Source organism: Terrapene carolina, unplaced genomic scaffold, assembly GCF_002925995.2.
Source record: "Terrapene carolina triunguis isolate 2854851 unplaced genomic scaffold, T_m_triunguis-2.0 Scaffold790, whole genome shotgun sequence".
Taxonomy (NCBI): Eukaryota; Metazoa; Chordata; order Testudines; family Emydidae; genus Terrapene; species Terrapene triunguis.
This window is the reverse complement of record NW_020665141.1, coordinates 1,661,478-1,679,486: the sequence shown is the minus strand read 5'-3', so window position 1 is coordinate 1,679,486 and position 18,009 is coordinate 1,661,478. Positions and strand designations below refer to the sequence as shown.

The following is an 18,009-nucleotide window of genomic DNA, read 5'->3' as shown; positions in this document are numbered from 1 at the left end:
GCTTTCTAGTTACTTTGACTCCTTTCTAACACTACTCTTTCTCTGGACATTGGTGAATATACTACTAGTGCTTAGATACTTCCTAATCAGGGATGTTCCATTTCCAGTCACTGCTTGGTTGAACCTCATGGTTAATGGATCGGATCCTGAAGTCCTTATTCAGGGAAGTCTTCCACTGATTTCAGTTGGAATTTTGCCTGAGTAAGAGTGGATTAAGAACTAGTAAGACTCTCAGCATTTGGTCAAAAGCGCAGTCTTAATTAGAATAAATACTGGGAACAAAAAAAAGTCAGAGATTTGAAGCACTGCCTGGATCATGGACCAATATTTATTTAGTTTCCAAGATTAGACTTTTCTGAAAAGTTCTTATTTTTATGATAAATTGAGGTTCTCATCTAGTCTTACTCCAATACTTTTTTGTGATATTTTTTTTCTGACCATTTAATAATAAATTTGTTCTAATTAGAAAGTTTCCAGCAGGATTTATAATTCTGTACCACTGTCATTAGTTGTCTCCTTTTTAGCATATAGGCCAAATTTACTGCTGGTGTAAGTGGGTGCAATTGCATTAAAGTCAATAGGGCTGCACCTGTTTACTTCAGAAGTGAATTTGGCTCTGTATATTTTGTTTATATTTATGATATTCAGAATAGAGAGCTACAGACAGAGTAAACACGTGGATAAGGAAGGACAGTGCTCTGAAGGTTCAAAGGTTTTGGTTCAGATAATGCTAGTTGCTCATCTGACATTCTCCAGACTTCAAAAACAGCTTGTATGTGAGCTGTGTTGTAGGGGCAGGGGATTTTACTCTCTTCATAGTTATTAAAGTCAAAAAGGACCTTTTATGATTATCTTGTCTGCATAACACAGGCCAAAAAATATCACCCAAGACCTGGGGCAGGGTATAGTTCTCAATCTTATTGGCATATGTCAAGATGGGAGAAGATGGTTATTTATCTGTATTGTAACTGTTGTTCTTCAAGATGTGGGTGTACATATATTGCACTCAGGTGTGCACGTGCCCATTGCACCAAAGCTGGAGAACTTTGCCTAGCAGTACCCACAGGGGTGGCACTGCTCCAATCCCCCCTCAATTTCTTCACACTGGATGTCAAGAGTAGAAACTTTGATGTAGAGGGGACAGAAGGTGGGTCATGCAATATGCATTTCCCTCCTCCCATCTTGAAGAACAAGTTACAATATAGGTAAGTAACTATATTTTCTTCTTCAAATGGTTGTAGATGTGTATTCCACTCATGACTCACAAGCTGTACTCATAGGAGGTTGAACTTGGAATATACTTAAAGATGATTGCAGGACTGCCCTCCTGAAGTTTTATCTGGTGTAGATGGAGTGGTAATTGCATAACGCTTGGTAAAAGTATGTACAGAAGACCAGGTAGCAGCCCTGCAAATGTCCAACATTGAACCATCACTGATCAGTGCTATTGACATCACTTGGGCCCTCGTCGAATGAACCCACAGTCTCTGTGGAGGCACAGTCTCAGCTATTTCATATGCAGATGGAATGCAAGAAGTCATCCATGGAAACTATTTGCCCAGAAATCGCCTGTTCCTTCATTCAAAGTGCATAGGAGATAAACAGATGAAGCAATGCCCGAAGAGGCTTAGTACAGTCAAGATAGAATGCCAACCATTGCCTCGTATCCAACAACTGAAGGCACTGTTCATCTGTGTTGGAGTGTGGTTTAGGAAAACATCAGTAAATAAACCATTTGGTTAAGATTAAACTACGAAACCACTTTCTAGAAAATTTTTGGATGGGGCCATAAAGCTACTTTGTCATTGAAAAACTGTCTGTACTGGGGCTCTGCCATTAAGGTCTGCAGCTTGCATACTCTTGTAGATCTCATAGCTATAGGGAAGGCTGTCTTTTCATACCGGAGGGACAGAGAACCGGGATTTCAATCAACACCCATAAGGGCAGCCAGGACACTATGAAGGTCCCACAAGGGAACTGGCTTTTTCACAGGCAGGTGGAGATGAATGATTCCCATTTGAAATCTCACCACCGTGGGGTTTTGAGAAAACTGACTTTACTTGGATGGGTGGATGAAATGCCAAAATTTCTCCCAAGTGAACCCTTAGTGAGCTGAGGAAGAGACCAGGATACCGAAGGTGTAATAGGTGCTCCAAAATGCCCTGAATACCAACCAGCATTGGCTGAATTCCCCGAGCAAATGCCCAAACTGAAAAATGTTTACTAAGGCGACTTATTTGGTGAAGTGGAGAGGGCTTCCTGCTGTTAAGCAACACCTGATGAACAGCTTCTGAACATCATTCCTCCTCCTCCTCATCTAGCCATGGGAGCATCCACACTGTGAGATGAAGAATATGAAGTGCTGTATGCAAAACTCGACCTAGTGCTGAGTCCGTAGGTTGGGATGAAGAGATATGGGAGGCTAAACTGATAGACTGAGAAGGTCGGAGAACCAACATTGCCTTGGCCAGGCTGGAGCAATGAGAATCAGTTTGGCATGGTTCAATTTCAGCTTGAGAATGTACTGTGGGGTGATTGGTATCCGAGAGAAGGCGTACATTAGAGCTGATCCATGATTGATATGGAAAGCGTCAGTTAAGGAGCCTGGACCAAGATCTGCTCAAGAGCAAAATGAATGTCACTTCTGGTTTGTCTTGGCAAACCGGTCAACAGTTGGGAATGCCCCATTCCACAGAGATGGACCTCAGTACAAGACTTCAGAGACCACTCGTGATTTTGGGAGAAATTCCTGCTGAGGTGATCTGCCAAGTGATTCTGAGCCCCAGGTAAGTGAGTGGCTGTGGGAGTGATGCTCTCCGAGATGCAGAACTGCCAATACTTTATTGCCTCCTGACACAGCAAGTTGGAGTGAGCTCTACCCTGCTTGTTCTCATAATATATTGCAGTGTTATTGTTAAGCACATGAACCACTGTACTACTGATGTGATCCCAGAAGGCTCGGCGGCATTGTTAATGGCCTGAAGCTCGAAGACATTGATGTGGAGGGAAACTTCTTGTTCTGAGCACAAGCCCTGAATTTCCAACGCTCTTAGATGTGTTCTCCAACCTATTGATGCTGGCATTGGTGACTATAGTCCTGGTCAGTGGAGGACATGCAAAGGGAACATCCTGGCATATGTTGCTCAGAACTGCTATAGAGAGTCCAGGATCTCCAGAGGCACTTAGACAAGACTGTCCAACAATTGACAGCTTTACATTTGAAGAAGGCAAAAGCACAGTCTCGCATGCTGGTCTACGAAAGTGCATGCAGCCATATGATGTATATGATGCAGCCATATGATGGAGTCCCTAAAAGCCCTTTAGTAGTCCTGCTTAGTCTTATGAGACCTCTTCCTTGGAGGACCTGAGGAAGGAGAACAGATTCTGTTAGGAGAAGCACCGAATCTTGAGCCAGGAGTCACATTTCATGTCTGCTCTGAAAGAGAACATGGAGCTATATGGTTTGAAGAAGTCCCTAGTGCTGAGGGCCTCACGGCATACTTTGAGAGGTGGTGTTTCCGATGCAAGTTCCTCGCTAAACTGAGTCCTCCTCTTAAAGGACTTGCATATAGAACACCTCTCATTATTGTGCCCTTCTCCTAGGCACAACAAACACCATGGGTGAGGTTCACTGTTGGGGATAGCAACCCCATACAATAGACAATGTTTAAATCATGGTAAGAACATCACCCAGTGCAACAACTAGCTATCTTAACTATTTTAACTAAACCTAAGGGTACTACTAGACTACACTAAGAAAAAAACGGTTACTTACCATCTCGTAACTGCTGTTCTTCGAGATGTGTTGCTCATGTCCATTCCAATAGGCGTGTGCATGCACCACATGCACAATTGTCAGAAGGTTTTACCCTAGCGGTACCCGGCGGGTCGTCTGTGGAGTCCCCTGGAGTGGTGCCTTCATGGCAGTGTATATAGGCCCCTGCCGATCCGCCACCTGTTCAGTTCCTTCTTGCTGGAATACTCCGACAGAGGGGAGGCGGGTGGGATTTGGAATGGACATGAGCAACACATCTCGAAGAACAACAGTTTATGAGATGGTAAGTAACCGTTTTCTCCGAGTGCTTGCTCATGTCCATTCCAACAGGTGGCTCCCAATGGAGGAGGGGTCGGAGTTCACCGAGTTGCTGACTGAAGTACTGCCCTGCCGAAGGCCGCATCGTGCCTCGCCTGTTGAGTGATGGCATAGTATGACATGAAGGTGTGGATGGAAGACCATGTTGCTGCCTTGCATATGTCCTGAATAGGGACTTGCGCAAGGAATGCGGCATGTAGCACGTTCTGATGCAGGACGTGATCCACAATGAAATGCGCTGAGATGAGATGGGAAGCCCTTTCATCCTTTCGGCGATTGCAATAAAGAGCTGTGGTGACTTATGAAACATCTTCGTGCATTCAATGTAGAAGGCTAGGGCACGCCTGGCGTCCAGAGAATGAAGTACTCGCTCTCTATTGCTGGCATGAGGTTTAGGAAAGAATACCGGTAAAAATATGTCCTGGTTTACATGAAAGTGTGAGACTACCTTGGGTAGGTACGCTGGGTGAGGGCGTAGTTGCACCTTGTCTTTATAAAAAAAAACGTGTAGGGAGGCTCGGAAGTCAGCGCTCTGAGTTCAGAGACCCTTCTGGCTGAGGTTATGGCCCCCAGAAATGCCACCTTCCAGAACAGGTAGGATAGAGGGCAGGTTGCCATGGGCTTGAAAGGGGGCCCCATAAATCTGGAGAGAACCAGGTTGAGATCCCACTGAGGAACGGGCTGCCGCACCTGTGGATAAAGCCTGTCCCAGCCCTTGAGAAACTGACCAACCATGGGATTTCCAAAGACCAACCTACCCGTCACGCCTGGGTGGAAGGCTGAGCTGGCAGCCAGGTGCACCTTAATAGATTATATCACCAACCCCTGTCATTTCAGGTACAGGAGTGTGGTCTTGCGTGATGAGGTCTGGGAGCATAGGAAGGGCTACTGGCCTGTCCACTGATAGTTTCAGCAACGTGGTGAACCAGTGCTGGCAGGGCCACGCTGGTGCTACGAGGATCACCGAAGCCCTGCTGGACCTTGTGTATGAGCGGGAAGGGTGGGAACGCATATAGCAGATGACCCATCCATGGGAGGTGAAAAGCGTCTGCTATGGAGCCAAGGCTGTGGTTCTGAAAGGAGCAGAACAGCTGGCACTTTCTGTTGCTCCACATCGCAAACAGGTCCATGTGGGGATAGCCCCACCTCTGGAAGATGGAAAGGGCAATGTCCGCTCTGAGTGACCACTCGTGAGTGTTGAATGAGCGGCTGAGGTGGTCCGCTAGTTCATTCTGTGCTCCTGGCAGATATGAGGCTTGTAGCTGGATGGAGTGTGTGATGCAGAAGTCCCACAGTCAGAGAGCTTCCTGGCACGGGGGAGAGGAGCGAGTACCGTCCTGTTTGTTTATATAGAACATCGCTATGGTGTTGTCCATCATCACTCAGACACACTTGCTCTGAAGATGGGCCTGGAACATCTGGCAAGCCAGGCGAATGGCTCTCAGGTCTCTGACATTGATAGGCAGCGATAGTTCTGGTTGTGACCACAGGCCTTGAGTTCTGATACTGCCCAGGTGTGCTCTCCAGCCCATCTCTGATGCGTCTGTGACCAGCGACAGTGAGGGCTGAGACTTGGTGAAGGGCACTCCCGTACAGACCACCTGAGGTTGTAGCCACCAGTTGAGGGACTCGAGAATCGGGGCGGGAGGGTCACCAGTCTGTCCAGAGGGTCCCGGCTTGGTCTGTATATATTCGCCAACCAAGCCTGGAGGAGGCGAAGGTGCAATCTGGCGTGTTGTACTACATACGTGCAGGCCACCATATGCCCCAGAAGCTTCATGCAGTTTCTGGCCGTAGCGGTTGGAAACCGGCGGAGGCTCTCGATGATGCCCCTGATGCTTTGGAACCGGAACTCGGGCAGGGAAGCTCTGGCTTGAGTGGAGTCCAGGAGAGCCCCAATAAATTCTATTTTTTGGGTTAGGGCTAGGATAGACTTGGGCCCGTTCAGAATGAGCCCCAACCTGCTGAAAGTGGTGTGTGCCAACGCCATGTGCTCTTGCACTTGCACTCGAGAATTGCCCTTGATGAGCCAGTCGTCCAGGTATGGGAAGACCTGTACCAGGCGTTTGTAGAGAAAGCCCGAATCGGAGTACAGTGAAGTGGTAGTGTCAGCCGCTGACCACAAATCTCAGGAATCGTCTGTGCGCCGGAATAATCGATATATGGAAGTACGCTTCCTTCAGGTCGAGGGTGGCGTACCAGTCCCCCGGATCCAGAGAAGGAATGATGGTGGCCAGAGAGATCATACGAAACTTCAGCTTTCTTATAAATGTGTTGAGATTTCGCAGATCCAGACTAGGACTGAGCCCACCTTTGGCATTGGGGATGAGGAAATATTGGGAGTAGCAAGGACAGGTCTGTCTCCCAAGATCTGTGAGAGTAAAGGATCATCTTTCAGGATAGGTTGTAGATCTCTGATGATGCGCTGGAGAGGTTTTAGTTGGGGGCTGAAGGTGACAGCTAGTGGTGTTCTGTTATTTTCTTTGTTGGCCCTGTCTTGTAGGAGGTGACTTCTGGGTACTCGTCTGGCTCTGTCAATCTGTTTTTTCACTTCAGCAGGTGGGTATTGTAGTTTTAAGAATGCTTGATAGAGATCTTGTAGGTGCTTGTCTCTATCTGAGGGATTGGAGCAAATGCGGTTATATCTTAGAGCTTGGCTGTAGACAATGGATCGTGTGGTGTGTCCTGGATGGAAGCTGGAGGCATGTAGGTAAGTGTAGCGGTCAGTAGGTTTCCGGTATAGGGTGGTATTTATGTGACCATCGCTTATTAGCACAGTAGTGTCCAGGAAATGGACCGCTTGTGTGGATTGATCTAGGCTGAGGTTGATGGTGGGATGGAAATTATTGAAATCATGGTGGAATGGCTTCTTTTCCATGGGTCCAGATGATGAAGATGTCATCAATGTAGCGCAAGTAGAGTAGATGATCCTTTACTCTCACAGATCTTGGGAGACAGACCTGTCCTCGCTTACAGACAACCCCCCAACCTAAAGCAAATACTCACCAGCAACCACACATCACTGAACAAAAACACTGACCCAGGAACCTATCCTTGTAACAAAGCCCGATGCCAACTCTGTCCACATATCTATTCAAGTGACATCATCATAGGGCCTAATCACATCAGCCATACCATCAGGGGCTCGTTCACCTGCACATCTACCAATGTGATATATGCCATCATGTGCCAGCAATGCCCCTCTGCCATGTACATTGGTCAAACCGGACAGTCTCTACGCAAAAGAATTAATGGACACAAATCTGACATCAGGAATCATAATACTCAAAAACCAGTGGGAGAACACTTTAACCTGTCTGGCCATTCTATGACAGACCTGGGGGTGGCTATCTTAAAACAGAAAAACTTCAAAAACAGACTCCAACGAGAGACTGCTGAGCTGGAATTGATATGCAAACTAGACACAATCAACTCAGGATTAAATAAGGACTGGGAATGGCTGAGCCATTACAAACATTGAATCTATCTCCCCTTGTAAGTATTTTCACACTTGCTTCTTATCAAACTGTCTGTACTGAGCTATCTTGATTATCACTTCAAAAGTTTTTTTTCTCTTACTTAATTGGCCTCTCAGAGTTGGTAAGACAACTCCCACCTGTTCATGCTCTCTGTATGTGTGTATATATATATCTCCTCAATACATGTTTCACTCTATATGCATCCGAAGAAGTGGGTTGTAGCCCACGAAAGCTTATGCTCTAATAAATTTGTTAGTCTCTAAGGTGCTACAAGTACTCCTGTTCTTATTCCCTTTTGGTTCTGGGCTTGAAGCCTCTGCAAATACTACACTTTTGTCCTGCAAATGTCCCTCTCCCAGGCACTTCAGACAAGCGGCGTGCAGATCCCCTCTGGGCATAGACTTACCACACCTATCACACAGCTTGAACCTGTGGGGCCGCGGCATGCCCTGGCGAGGGGGGAAAACTTAGGCGGGGGGGGGGAACCCCAACTTAAACTAACTACTATAATAATGATTAACAACTATGTACAGGAAAAAACACTAAGAAAGCACTTGCTAAAGGAAGAGACAAGTTGCTCCAACGACAGTCACTGGCGGTAAGAAGGAACTGAGCAGGTGGCGGGTCGGCAGGGGCCTATATACGCTGCCATGAAGGCGCCAATCCAGGGGGCTCCACAGCCGACCCGACGGGTACCGCTAGGGTAAAACCTTCCAATGATCATGCACGTGGCACGCACACACACCTATTGGAGGGACATGAGCAAGCACTCGAAGAAGAAGACCTATATAAAGTAAGTTCCCAGAGAAACTGAGATAAACAGTGTGAGGTAAATCACCACACAGAATGCTCTGACTCTAGCTGTGGGCAGTGAGAAGGATCTGAGAAGGGTAGGGGCAGTGCTGCCTTTAAATAGAGAGGGAAGGGGCTGGAGCCCCAGGGCCTGTGCACCACCCCGATGACTACTGCTAGGCAAAGTTTTCCAGCTTTGGTGTGATGGGTGTGCACCCATCTGAGAGGAATACACATCTGCAGCCACTTGAAGAAAAATCTTTACTTCTAATGTCTGAGTGCAAATTCCATGTAATTCTTGAGAGAGAATTTCTTTTAAAAACAAGTTCTGCTGTGCTGCTATTCTTTTTTAGAACCCTTGCCAATAACCCAGCTAACAAAGTAGCAAGTATAGGCTAGCACTCCCAAGCCACCCCACAGTTAACCTGTGTGTAATTTCAATGTGGGAGGCAGGGCTCAAGGTTTGAAGATGCAGTTTTATACAGAAAAGACAAGAATTACTTTTAAAATCAGGAAAAGCATTTGGCCTTTTCAAAGGCTTTTGGAGATTCTCCCGGTGTTCTAGCCCAGTACATTTTAATAACTGGTTTGGTTCTGGCCAATAAGAAGGCTCATGTTCTCTCTATTCTTAACCACTTGTTGCTGTAGGTTGCTCACATGTCCAATGGCAGCATTACATATTGCACTGATATTAAGAGATTAAAAGAGGTGATGTATTTCTATATCCTCAACAGCTCTTTCTGATAATTCTGCTGGTCACTTTCTTTTGCAGGGTGCCTTCTGGGGCTTGTTCATTGGACTGGTAGTTGGGCTGTCTCGAATGATTGCAGAGTTTGCCTATGGTCCTGGAAGCTGTGTAAACCCCAGCAACTGTCCAAAGATAATTTGTGGAGTTCATTACCTTTACTTTGCTATAATCCTTTTTACGATCTCCACCATCGTCATCCTGGGTATCTCACTGATAACTAAACCCATTCCTGATGTACATGTGAGTATTGTTGCCTCTTCTGCTCTTTTATTCCCACTCCTGCTCCCCGAGATACCGGCGAGCTAAGAAAAAAACCATCACTTTAATTTACACTTTACGAGTATTAATAAGTATATTCAATCCTAGAATTTAGAGTATGCAAATCATACAGGATCCTCCCACCTAATTGGGTTCAGAGTGAAATTTTACATCTTCCCCAAATTATTCCTTGGGCCTGAGATCTCTGGAAATGCAGCACTCTCGGCTACATAAACAAGGTTCTGGAGATTATTCTGTAATCAGAAGTACCTTGAAGACATTATATAGTATACAATGTGGAATAATACTGGAATTTGATCCCTAAGAGCCACAAACAGTAGGTGGTGCATTTTCTGTGGTGTAGCAAAGATTTCAGGAATGAAGTTGTTAAGGAAGGGAAACAGGAATTGTCTCCTACAGTATCTCCCTACTCTTATGAGATCCCTAATAATCCCTACATATTACTTAGCAAACATTCATGACCCCCAAATCTGATAGCCAGGATCAATGGCTATTAGCCAGGATGGGCGGGAATGGTGTCCCTAGCCTCTGTTTGCCAGAAGCTGGGATTGGGTGACAGGGCATGGATCACTTGATGATAACCTGTCTGTTCATTCCCTTTGCGGCACCTGCCATTGGCCACTGTCAGAGGACAGGACACTGGGCTAGATGGACCTTTGGTCTGACCCAGTCTGGCCGTTCTTATAGCGATCTCCATGTGCTGGTTTCAGTATTCTAAGGCTGCAGCTTTGTAAGCTCATTTTGTTTAATGGCAGCTCTATGGCTTGTGCTGGACTCTGCGGAACAGCGAGGAGAAGCGTATTGACCTGGATGCAGATGAGAGGATTGAGGGATTTGAGAGTAAAGATGATGAATCAGGTGATTTCTGAATAAAATTCTGTTAAGATTTGTAGAAGCCATCAACGTATTTGAGGTCCCTAACTTCATTCCTGAAGACACAATGAAGTGCCTTGTACTCCCTTTAAAACAGATGCTGAAGGGCTAGTATGCACAGAGTTAGTGCAATAATTTTTCACCACTGTTGGTCTGGTGGGTCTGATGTAGATTGGGAGTGAAATGAATTACATGATGGCAGTCTAGTTCCCTGTTGATTTTTGTGCGTAGCACAAAAGACTTCATGTAATTAGATGAGAGGCTCAGGGCTAGAACAAAGTGAGTGGGTGGTGCTGGTCAGGGGTGATGGCAGAGTTGAGTGAAAGGACTGAATGAAGATGCATTTGGAAGTGGTGTAGGCCGGGGGTTAGGTTTTGGAACAGCAAAGGGTGGTGCACAGCAGGGTGAAGATGTTTTCCCAGAATTGCACTGGGGAAACTTGCACAAAACTCTGCCTGGCTCCAGGCTCTGATACAAAGCACCACTGAATTCAGCCAGTTAATACAAAGAGAAAAAATACAAAAACAGTTGAATAAGTAGAGAGAGAGCTGCATGGTGACCTGCTTCTCAGTCTCAGGCTGAAGAGTCAGGGCTGGAGTCTCTAGCCTGCTAGGGCCTTTGTGCACCATGTAAACAGGGCAAAGTTGCCTTAAATCAGCCAGAAATAGCTGGTAGGGAATTGCTCCTTGCAAGGGATGTCTTTTCCAGCAGAACGTTGGAGCTGCCTCCTGTGTAGCTACCCTCCCTAACCTTACCTGTGTAAGAGCCAGAGGGAGCATGTTGAGGAAGGAAAGTGGGTGTAGCTGCCCCTGCTGCAGATGGCAGTGTAGTGGGGGAGGCCGGGGGTGAAGATGTGGCCCATTACTCTGTACCCAACACTTTTCAGTCCTGTCGCAAATCATGTATATTTAAGTATTTATAATGTGCTTGAATCAGCTTAGTGATTTTTAGCATTTGTGAGCTACCAGTGTTTTCAGCTATATCACTGCTAACTGGGAACAAACTGTTCTTCGAGTAGATGCAGGCCCATATTCCACTTAGGATGTATGCTCGCTCGCCCAGCACACTGGAGCAGGCGTCTCTCCGAAGAAACAGAGGAGCTGCTCCCTGTCAACTGTGCTGAGGAAAAGGTTGCATAAGACCAATTGAGATTGCTCCAGGTCTTGGGGTGACTCTTCCGCCTCCCCCAGGAAAAACACGGACCAGCACGGAGCTGATGCTGGCACACAGGATGGTACAGGTATCTCCATCCCTTCCCTAGTACTGAGTAGGGAGGTCAGAAACCCTGTACTGTTGACTCTGGTTCCAGCCTCCGAGTGTCTGTTTAGTCCAGTACCAATGAGGGAGATGCTGGTCCCGACTGTTTCCACATTGACAGCACACCAGGCAGCTACAGACTTCTGCTTTTCTGTCCCACCCTTTCCTTTGGTCCAGGATTTTGCCAGGGTTGTGTCATCTCTTGCCCCATTGATTGAACAAGCCACTGACCCCTCAGGTCTGTTTGCACTGCACCCCAGCGTTCCCCTTCCCCATGTTGTGGAAGCAGGGCTGGTACTGGAATTGATACAGGGGACCTCAGTACCGGGAAACTCCTCAGACCTCCGCAGTTGGCTCTGCAAATGCTTCTATGGTGGCTTTCACTGGCCTTGATATCAGTATCATAAGACACCCCAATATCACTGCTCAATTTGGGACCAACAGCCACTTCTGCAGTGCCGCCTCCTGCCTTGTTCCGGGCGATGGATGAGTCAGTTTTGCGTCTTGCTCCCTTTGGTCTCGCTCCGCCCTTATCTCCAGCATCCCGAGGCTCCTCTGCGTCTGAGTCGGTGTCATCATCCTCCTGTTCTCCATCGCCTGACCAGCATTGGGGACTGTTGATGGACTGTTACGGGTACCAGGATTGGCACACGTCTTGTGGTCAGGATGGAGGGCCCTGTCCCGGCACCTACTGGCCACCAATGCCTTACCTATGTCAGTGGCCTCCATGGAATCCGTGGAACACCCCTCAGTTTTGGAGGTTCTGCTCTTCTTCTTGCTCAAAGGCGAGATCATCAGCCAGGATGTGGTGTTGACTGTCCATCTGCTGCAGGCCCAGGCACTGGTGGTCCTTCACCCTGCAGAGCCTCCGGAGTCCTCCCACACAGGCCCATCAGCTCTGGAACAGGATCTAGTTTGGCTCAGCTAAGGGGCTCATCATCATCTTCAGACGAATCTGTGCTGCCCAGCTCATCCTCCCCTTTGGTACCGGAGGATTTTAAGGTGTACCAAGGCCTTTTGCAGCAGGTAGTTGCTTCCCTTGGTATCCAAGTGGAGTTTTTGCAAGAGAACACCCACAAATTAGTGAATATCTACAGCTGTCTGCCCTGGTAGAATTGCCCTCCCTACCAATGATGCACTCCTTGAACCAGTTAAGGCCCTCTGGAGCAGGCTGGCTTCGGTACTGCCTGCAGCTAAGCACATGGAAAAGCATTGTTTCATTCCCAGGCAGGGATTTGAGGGGTTTTACTCCCATCCAGCCCCAAATTCCTTAGCTGCAACTGTGGTGAATAACAGCCTGGCAGGGCTGGTTTCAATCCAACCCCAAGAATAGGGATTCTATAGGATTGGATCTCATGGGCAGGAAGATTTACACCTTCTCTTCCTTACAGATGTGAATGGCTAATCAGCAAGCCTTACTATCCAAGTACGATTTTTTTAACTGGACAACTGTGTCAAAGTTTGCAGAGCAGCTCCCGGAGGCCTCGCAAGAGGAATTTGGGGCATTTGTCACTGAGGGCTGCTTGGTGGCTAAGACGTCCTTGCAGTCCACACTAGAGGTCACGGACACCTCAGCCAGAGTGATGGCCTCCACGGTCACCATGAGGAGGGCTTCTAGCTCCAGAATTCGGGCAGTGCCCCTAATGTCCAGCAAGCCATTGAGGATTTGCCTTTCAACGGCTAAACACTGTTTTTGGACAAAATTGCTGCACTTCTTTGATTCCCAGGCCACCCTGCGGTCCTTGGGGTGTACATGCCAGCAATGCAGAGGCGCAACAGCAGTATCGTCTGCAGTGCATGTTTGGCCAGCCTTTTGCTCCTCTGAGGCAATGGGACTACCCCAGAAAGAGGGATAGATCCCACAGGAGAAAGCAGTTGGACTCGGGGTTTGGCCCCTCCCTGGTGCCCTCCACATGCCCATTTTGATTCCTTGGTCCAGAGCACTGTTCCCATCCTTGCTCCTCCCTCCTCATCTCCCCTTTTTGGGGACAGACTGGCCTGTTTTCACAATGTTTGGGGCTTGATCACCACTGACAGCTGGATCCTAAGCACTGTCAGATTGGGTTATGCCATCCAGTTTCTCTCCACACGATCTCCCCATCCTCCCCCCCAGTCCCTCTTCAGGGACCCCTCTCTCATGAGATACTGCTCCTCAAGCAGGTCCACTCTGTACTGGCTTTTGGAGCGATGGAAGATGTTCTGCAGGAACACTAGGGTCACAGCTTCTACTTCCAGTACTTTCTGGTACCCAAATCCAAGGGAAGAGTAAGACCCATGCTTGTCTTTCGCGGCCTCAACAAATATATCGGGTACATGATGTTCCAAATGGTTGTCTGTCTAATATTCTCCTTTCATCGTCTCAGAACGACTGGTTTGCTGCTCTGGACCTTCAGGACGACTACTTCCATTTGGCAATTTTGCTGAGCCACAGAAAATTCCTTCGATTCGTCATGGCAGAGCACCACTTTTAGTATACAGTGCTTCCATTCAGCCTCTCTTCTGCATCCCCAGGTTTTTACCAAAAGCATGGCCATTATTACAGCATATTTCAGGAAGAAAGGAATTCACATCTTCCTGAATCTGAATGACTGGTTACTGAGGGACAGAACTCCAGAGAGGAAGTTCTTGCTCACATCAGCACCACGCTGTGCTCGCATGGCTGTCTTGATCTCATCCTAAACACCAGGAAGGTAACCTTGTTCCCGCTGAGAAAATCGAGTTAATTGGGGTCCTCTTACATTCCATGATGTCAAAAGTGTTTCTGCCGACTGACCGTTCACCACCATCGCCTCAGTCTGCAGTCTGAGCCTTCCACAACAGTTCGGACGTATCTGAGACTCTTGGGCCGCATTCCCAGTTGAATGCAGGTGGTCCAGTTTGCAAGTCTGTGCCTTCAACGCCTTCAAAGGTGGCTCAGGAAGGTTAACCATCCTACTCTTCACCCTCTAGACAGACTGGTCCATCTTCTTCCACTGGCCCTGGACTTCTTGCAGTGGTGGATGCATGCAGAGAACGTTTGCCAGGGCATTCCCTTTATCCAGCTCTCGCCAACCATGTTGGTTGTTACTGATGCCTCTCTGAGGTATTGGAGGGCGCACCTGGGGTCACTGAAAGTACAAGGGCTGTGGTTGGAACAGGAGTCCTCACTCCATATCAACATGCTGGAGCTGTAGGCCATCTGCAATGCACATCATGCTTTTCGGGACCGTATCAGAGACTCAGTGGTTCACATACTTACTGACAATACTATTGTGATGTATTATGTGAATAAACAAGGGGGAGTAGACTCCAGGTGGCTCTGCCTTCTGGCGATCAGGCTGTGGCAGTTTTGCATCAAGAAGAGCATTATTTAAATAGCTATTCACTTGCCTGGGGTTCAGAATCATCTTGCAGATCATGTCAGCAAGTATTTTTCCCTGAGTCATGAGTGGTCCCTGAAGACACGTCCTCTGGGTCATCTTCACAGCTTGGGGCATCCTTTCCCCCAATCCCGATCATTCCTCAGGTCATCCTCAAACTCAAAGTGGATTGGGAAAAGCTCATTCTCATTGTCCCAGTGTGGCCGAGACAATGCTGGTTCTCCGACCTTCAACCTCCTGTACCATCCTCCCCATCCCGACTTACTCACTCAGAACCAAGGCTGCACCTTGCATCCTGCGCTCAGCTCCGTGCATCTCATGGTGTGGCTGCTCCATGGATGTGTGAGGAGGAAGAGCAGTGTACAGCAGCTGCCCAACAAGTCCTCCTTAAAAGCAGAAAATCCTCCACCAGGATGGCCTATTCAGGAAAATGGAAGCTATTTTCAGTGTGGTCACGAGCCTATAGAATCCAGCAAATCCTGGCTTCTATTCTGGACATTTTGGAGTACCCACTTCGCCTTCAGTTGTTGGGGCTTGTGTTTAGTACATTGAAAGTGCATCTGGCAGTGATATCGGCATTTCATCTCCTCCCCCCCCCCATTCAGAGCAGATCAGTCATCTTCAGTGCCATGTTATCAAGAGTCTTAAAAGGGCTCCTTTGTCTACATCTTCTGGTCTGAGAGCCAGTTCCTCTGTGGGACCTTAACTCAGTCCTAGTGGCCTTAATGGGACCTCTGTTTGAGCCTCAGGTATCTTGTCCCTTTCCACTTTTATGTCAGAAAATTGCGTTCCTGGTAGTGATAACATCTGCAAGGCAGGTGTGAGTTGCAGGCTCTAATGGCAGAGCCTCCTTATACACAATTCTTGGAAGACAAAGTGACTTTGCGATTGCATCCCAAATTTTTGTCCCAAAGTGGTCTCTCAATTTCATTTGACCCAGGTGATATATTTACCTGTGTTCTTTCCTAAGCCGCATTCCTCTCCACAGGAGCAGTGTTGCCACCCTTATATGTTAGGCAATGTCTGGCCTTCTGTCTGGGCAGGACATAACTGTTTCGTGCTTTGCCTCGTTTGTTTGTGTCATGTGCAGATGGCATGAAGAGTTAAGCAGTTTCTTCACCGACTGTTTCCAAATGGACAACATCCTGCATCAAGGCTGCATATGAAATAGCTTTGGCTACCCCCTTCAGTAGGTGCGAGCTCTTTCTACAAGGGTGCAAGCAACGTCCATAGCATTCCTCCGTGACATTTCCATATTGGACATTTGCAGGGCTGCTACGTGATCATAGATACAGATGTTCATGAACCATTATGCCATAGCTGCATCTTCCAGGGTGGATGCAGGCTGTGGTAGAGTGGTCTGCAGTCCTTGTTTAGGTAAACTCTGAACCCTGCCTCCTAGAGGGGATACTGCTTGTTAGTCACCTAAGTGGAATACATGTCTACATCTACTTGAAGAAGAAATGGTTACTTACTGGTTCAAGATGTGATGCAGATGTGTATTCCATGACCTACCCTCTGTCCCTTCTGCATCAGAATCTCGTTTCCAGGCATTTGGTGTGAGGGAACTCAGGGAGGACTGTGGTGGCACTGCCTCATGTAGCTGGGGAGGGGCTGTGGTCACAGGGCATGAGCACTGCCCCTCTGCCGGTACTTTAATGCAAATTTCTCCAGCTCTGGTGCACTGGGCCGTGCATATACCTAGGTGGAATACATGTCTGCATCAGATCTTGAAGAACCACAGGTACAGTAAATAACGATTTCTTAGTGAACTGGAAAGCACCAGGGCCGCCCGGGGGGGGGGGCAAGTGGGGCAATTTGCACCGGGCCCCGCAGGGGCCCCCACAAGAGTTTTTCGGGGCCCCTGGAGCGGGGTCCTTCACTCGCTCCGGAGGCCCCGGAAAACTCTTGTGGGGCCTGGGCCCCCGGAGCTTCTTCCATTCCGGGTCTTCGGCGGCAATTCGGCAGCGGGGGGTCCTTCCACTCCGGGACCCGCTGCCGAAGTGCCCTGAAGACCCGCGGCGGGGGTCCTTCTGCCCCGGGACCTGCCGCCGAAGTGCCGGGTCTTAGGCGGCAATTCGGCGGCGAAGACCCCAGGTCTCCTGAATCCTCTGGGCGGCCCTGGAAAGCACAGGGGTTTATAGGGTACAAAAGAATTGACTGCAATGCTATTTGGTGGTTATGAATCACTCACTTCATAGGTCTGCTGTGGAATTACAACATTCATCCTACAGAGCTTTTGAATCATTAAGACCACAAATTTGGGGCTGTTATTTCAATTACAAGAGTCTCTAAAGAATGCTTTGTATCACCGAGACCTTGTTTTAATGCCAGTCTACTAGATCCTCACACACCATGTTTCTTGACCTTTGTGCTATTCTCTCTATCACAGAAGGCGGCGATGAAGGACAAGGGATCTTGAAGAAGGCCTACAACTGGTTCTGTGGCTTCGATCAGAAAAAAGGGCCCAAACTGAGCAAAGAGGAGCAGGAAGCGATAGAGAAGAAACTGACTGATACTTCCGAGGAGCCATTCTGGAGAACTGTTGTGAACATCAATGGGGTCATTCTGTTGGGTGTGGCTGTATTCTGTCATGCCTTCTTTGCATAAATCCAACCTTATGCTCCAGAGTTTTTATGAAGGTCTAACTCAAGTTCATTTTCCTTTTGAATTTGCACTGTATTCTTCAAAAGATAAACAACACTACACTAGATCCACGTATCAGACTAGTTAGTTGAGATTTAATTCATTACATTGATTTATTCATTGTTATTTTTAGAAGTTGGTGAAACTAGTTTGATTTCTATGCCCCTTTTTTCTTACTTTCCCTAAAGTGTTCCCGGGTTTTCTTTAGTTCAGCTATATGGAGGGCTGTGCTATAGATTCAGGATGAATGAATCCTTTCAAAATATAGGCTGCCTTATGTAAGTTCCCTATGCATGACATTTTATTGATGTATTCCTTTGATACTATAGCTATGTTTTTTTTCAATAGAATTTTTCTGTCTCTAGTCTCTGTTCCATATGTTATGCTGTTTTTCAGTGGACTTTTCCCCTCTCTAGTCTTTATTCACTCTTTCTCCTAAGTGGAATATGAACCCCGGTAGCTTCTGAGTTTAACGTTTGTATT

The 18,009-nt window shown here is 47.5% G+C and overlaps 1 protein-coding gene across 1 annotated transcript; it reads left to right on the top strand.

Moving 5' to 3' along the window:
• The first annotated feature begins 6,255 nt into the window (after positions 1-6,255).
• LOC115271383 (sodium/glucose cotransporter 1-like) lies at positions 6,256-17,490 on the top strand. Its single transcript, XM_029913685.1, has 6 exons — positions 6,256-6,448; positions 8,106-8,170; positions 9,137-9,352; positions 10,147-10,249; positions 11,095-11,115; positions 17,291-17,490. Exons 1-6 carry the CDS (start codon positions 6,256-6,258, stop codon positions 17,488-17,490), a joined length of 798 nt encoding a protein of 265 aa, XP_029769545.1.
• Positions 17,491-18,009: the final 519 nt, after the last annotated feature.

What these genes read in the sequence shown, in the direction of transcription:
- LOC115271383 (XM_029913685.1), top strand. Translation starts at nt 6,256, where the DNA reads ATGGAAGTACGCTTCCTTCAGGTCGAGGGTGGCGTACCAGTCCCCCGG. An exon ending in GAGTAAAGATGATGAATCAG is followed by an intron (nt 10,250 to 11,094) that starts GTGATTTCTGAA and finishes ATGGCAGTGTAG; the next exon opens with TGGGGGAGGCCGGGGGTGAA. An exon ending in GGGGGAGGCCGGGGGTGAAG is followed by an intron (nt 11,116 to 17,290) that starts ATGTGGCCCATT and finishes GCGATGAAGGAC; the next exon opens with AAGGGATCTTGAAGAAGGCC.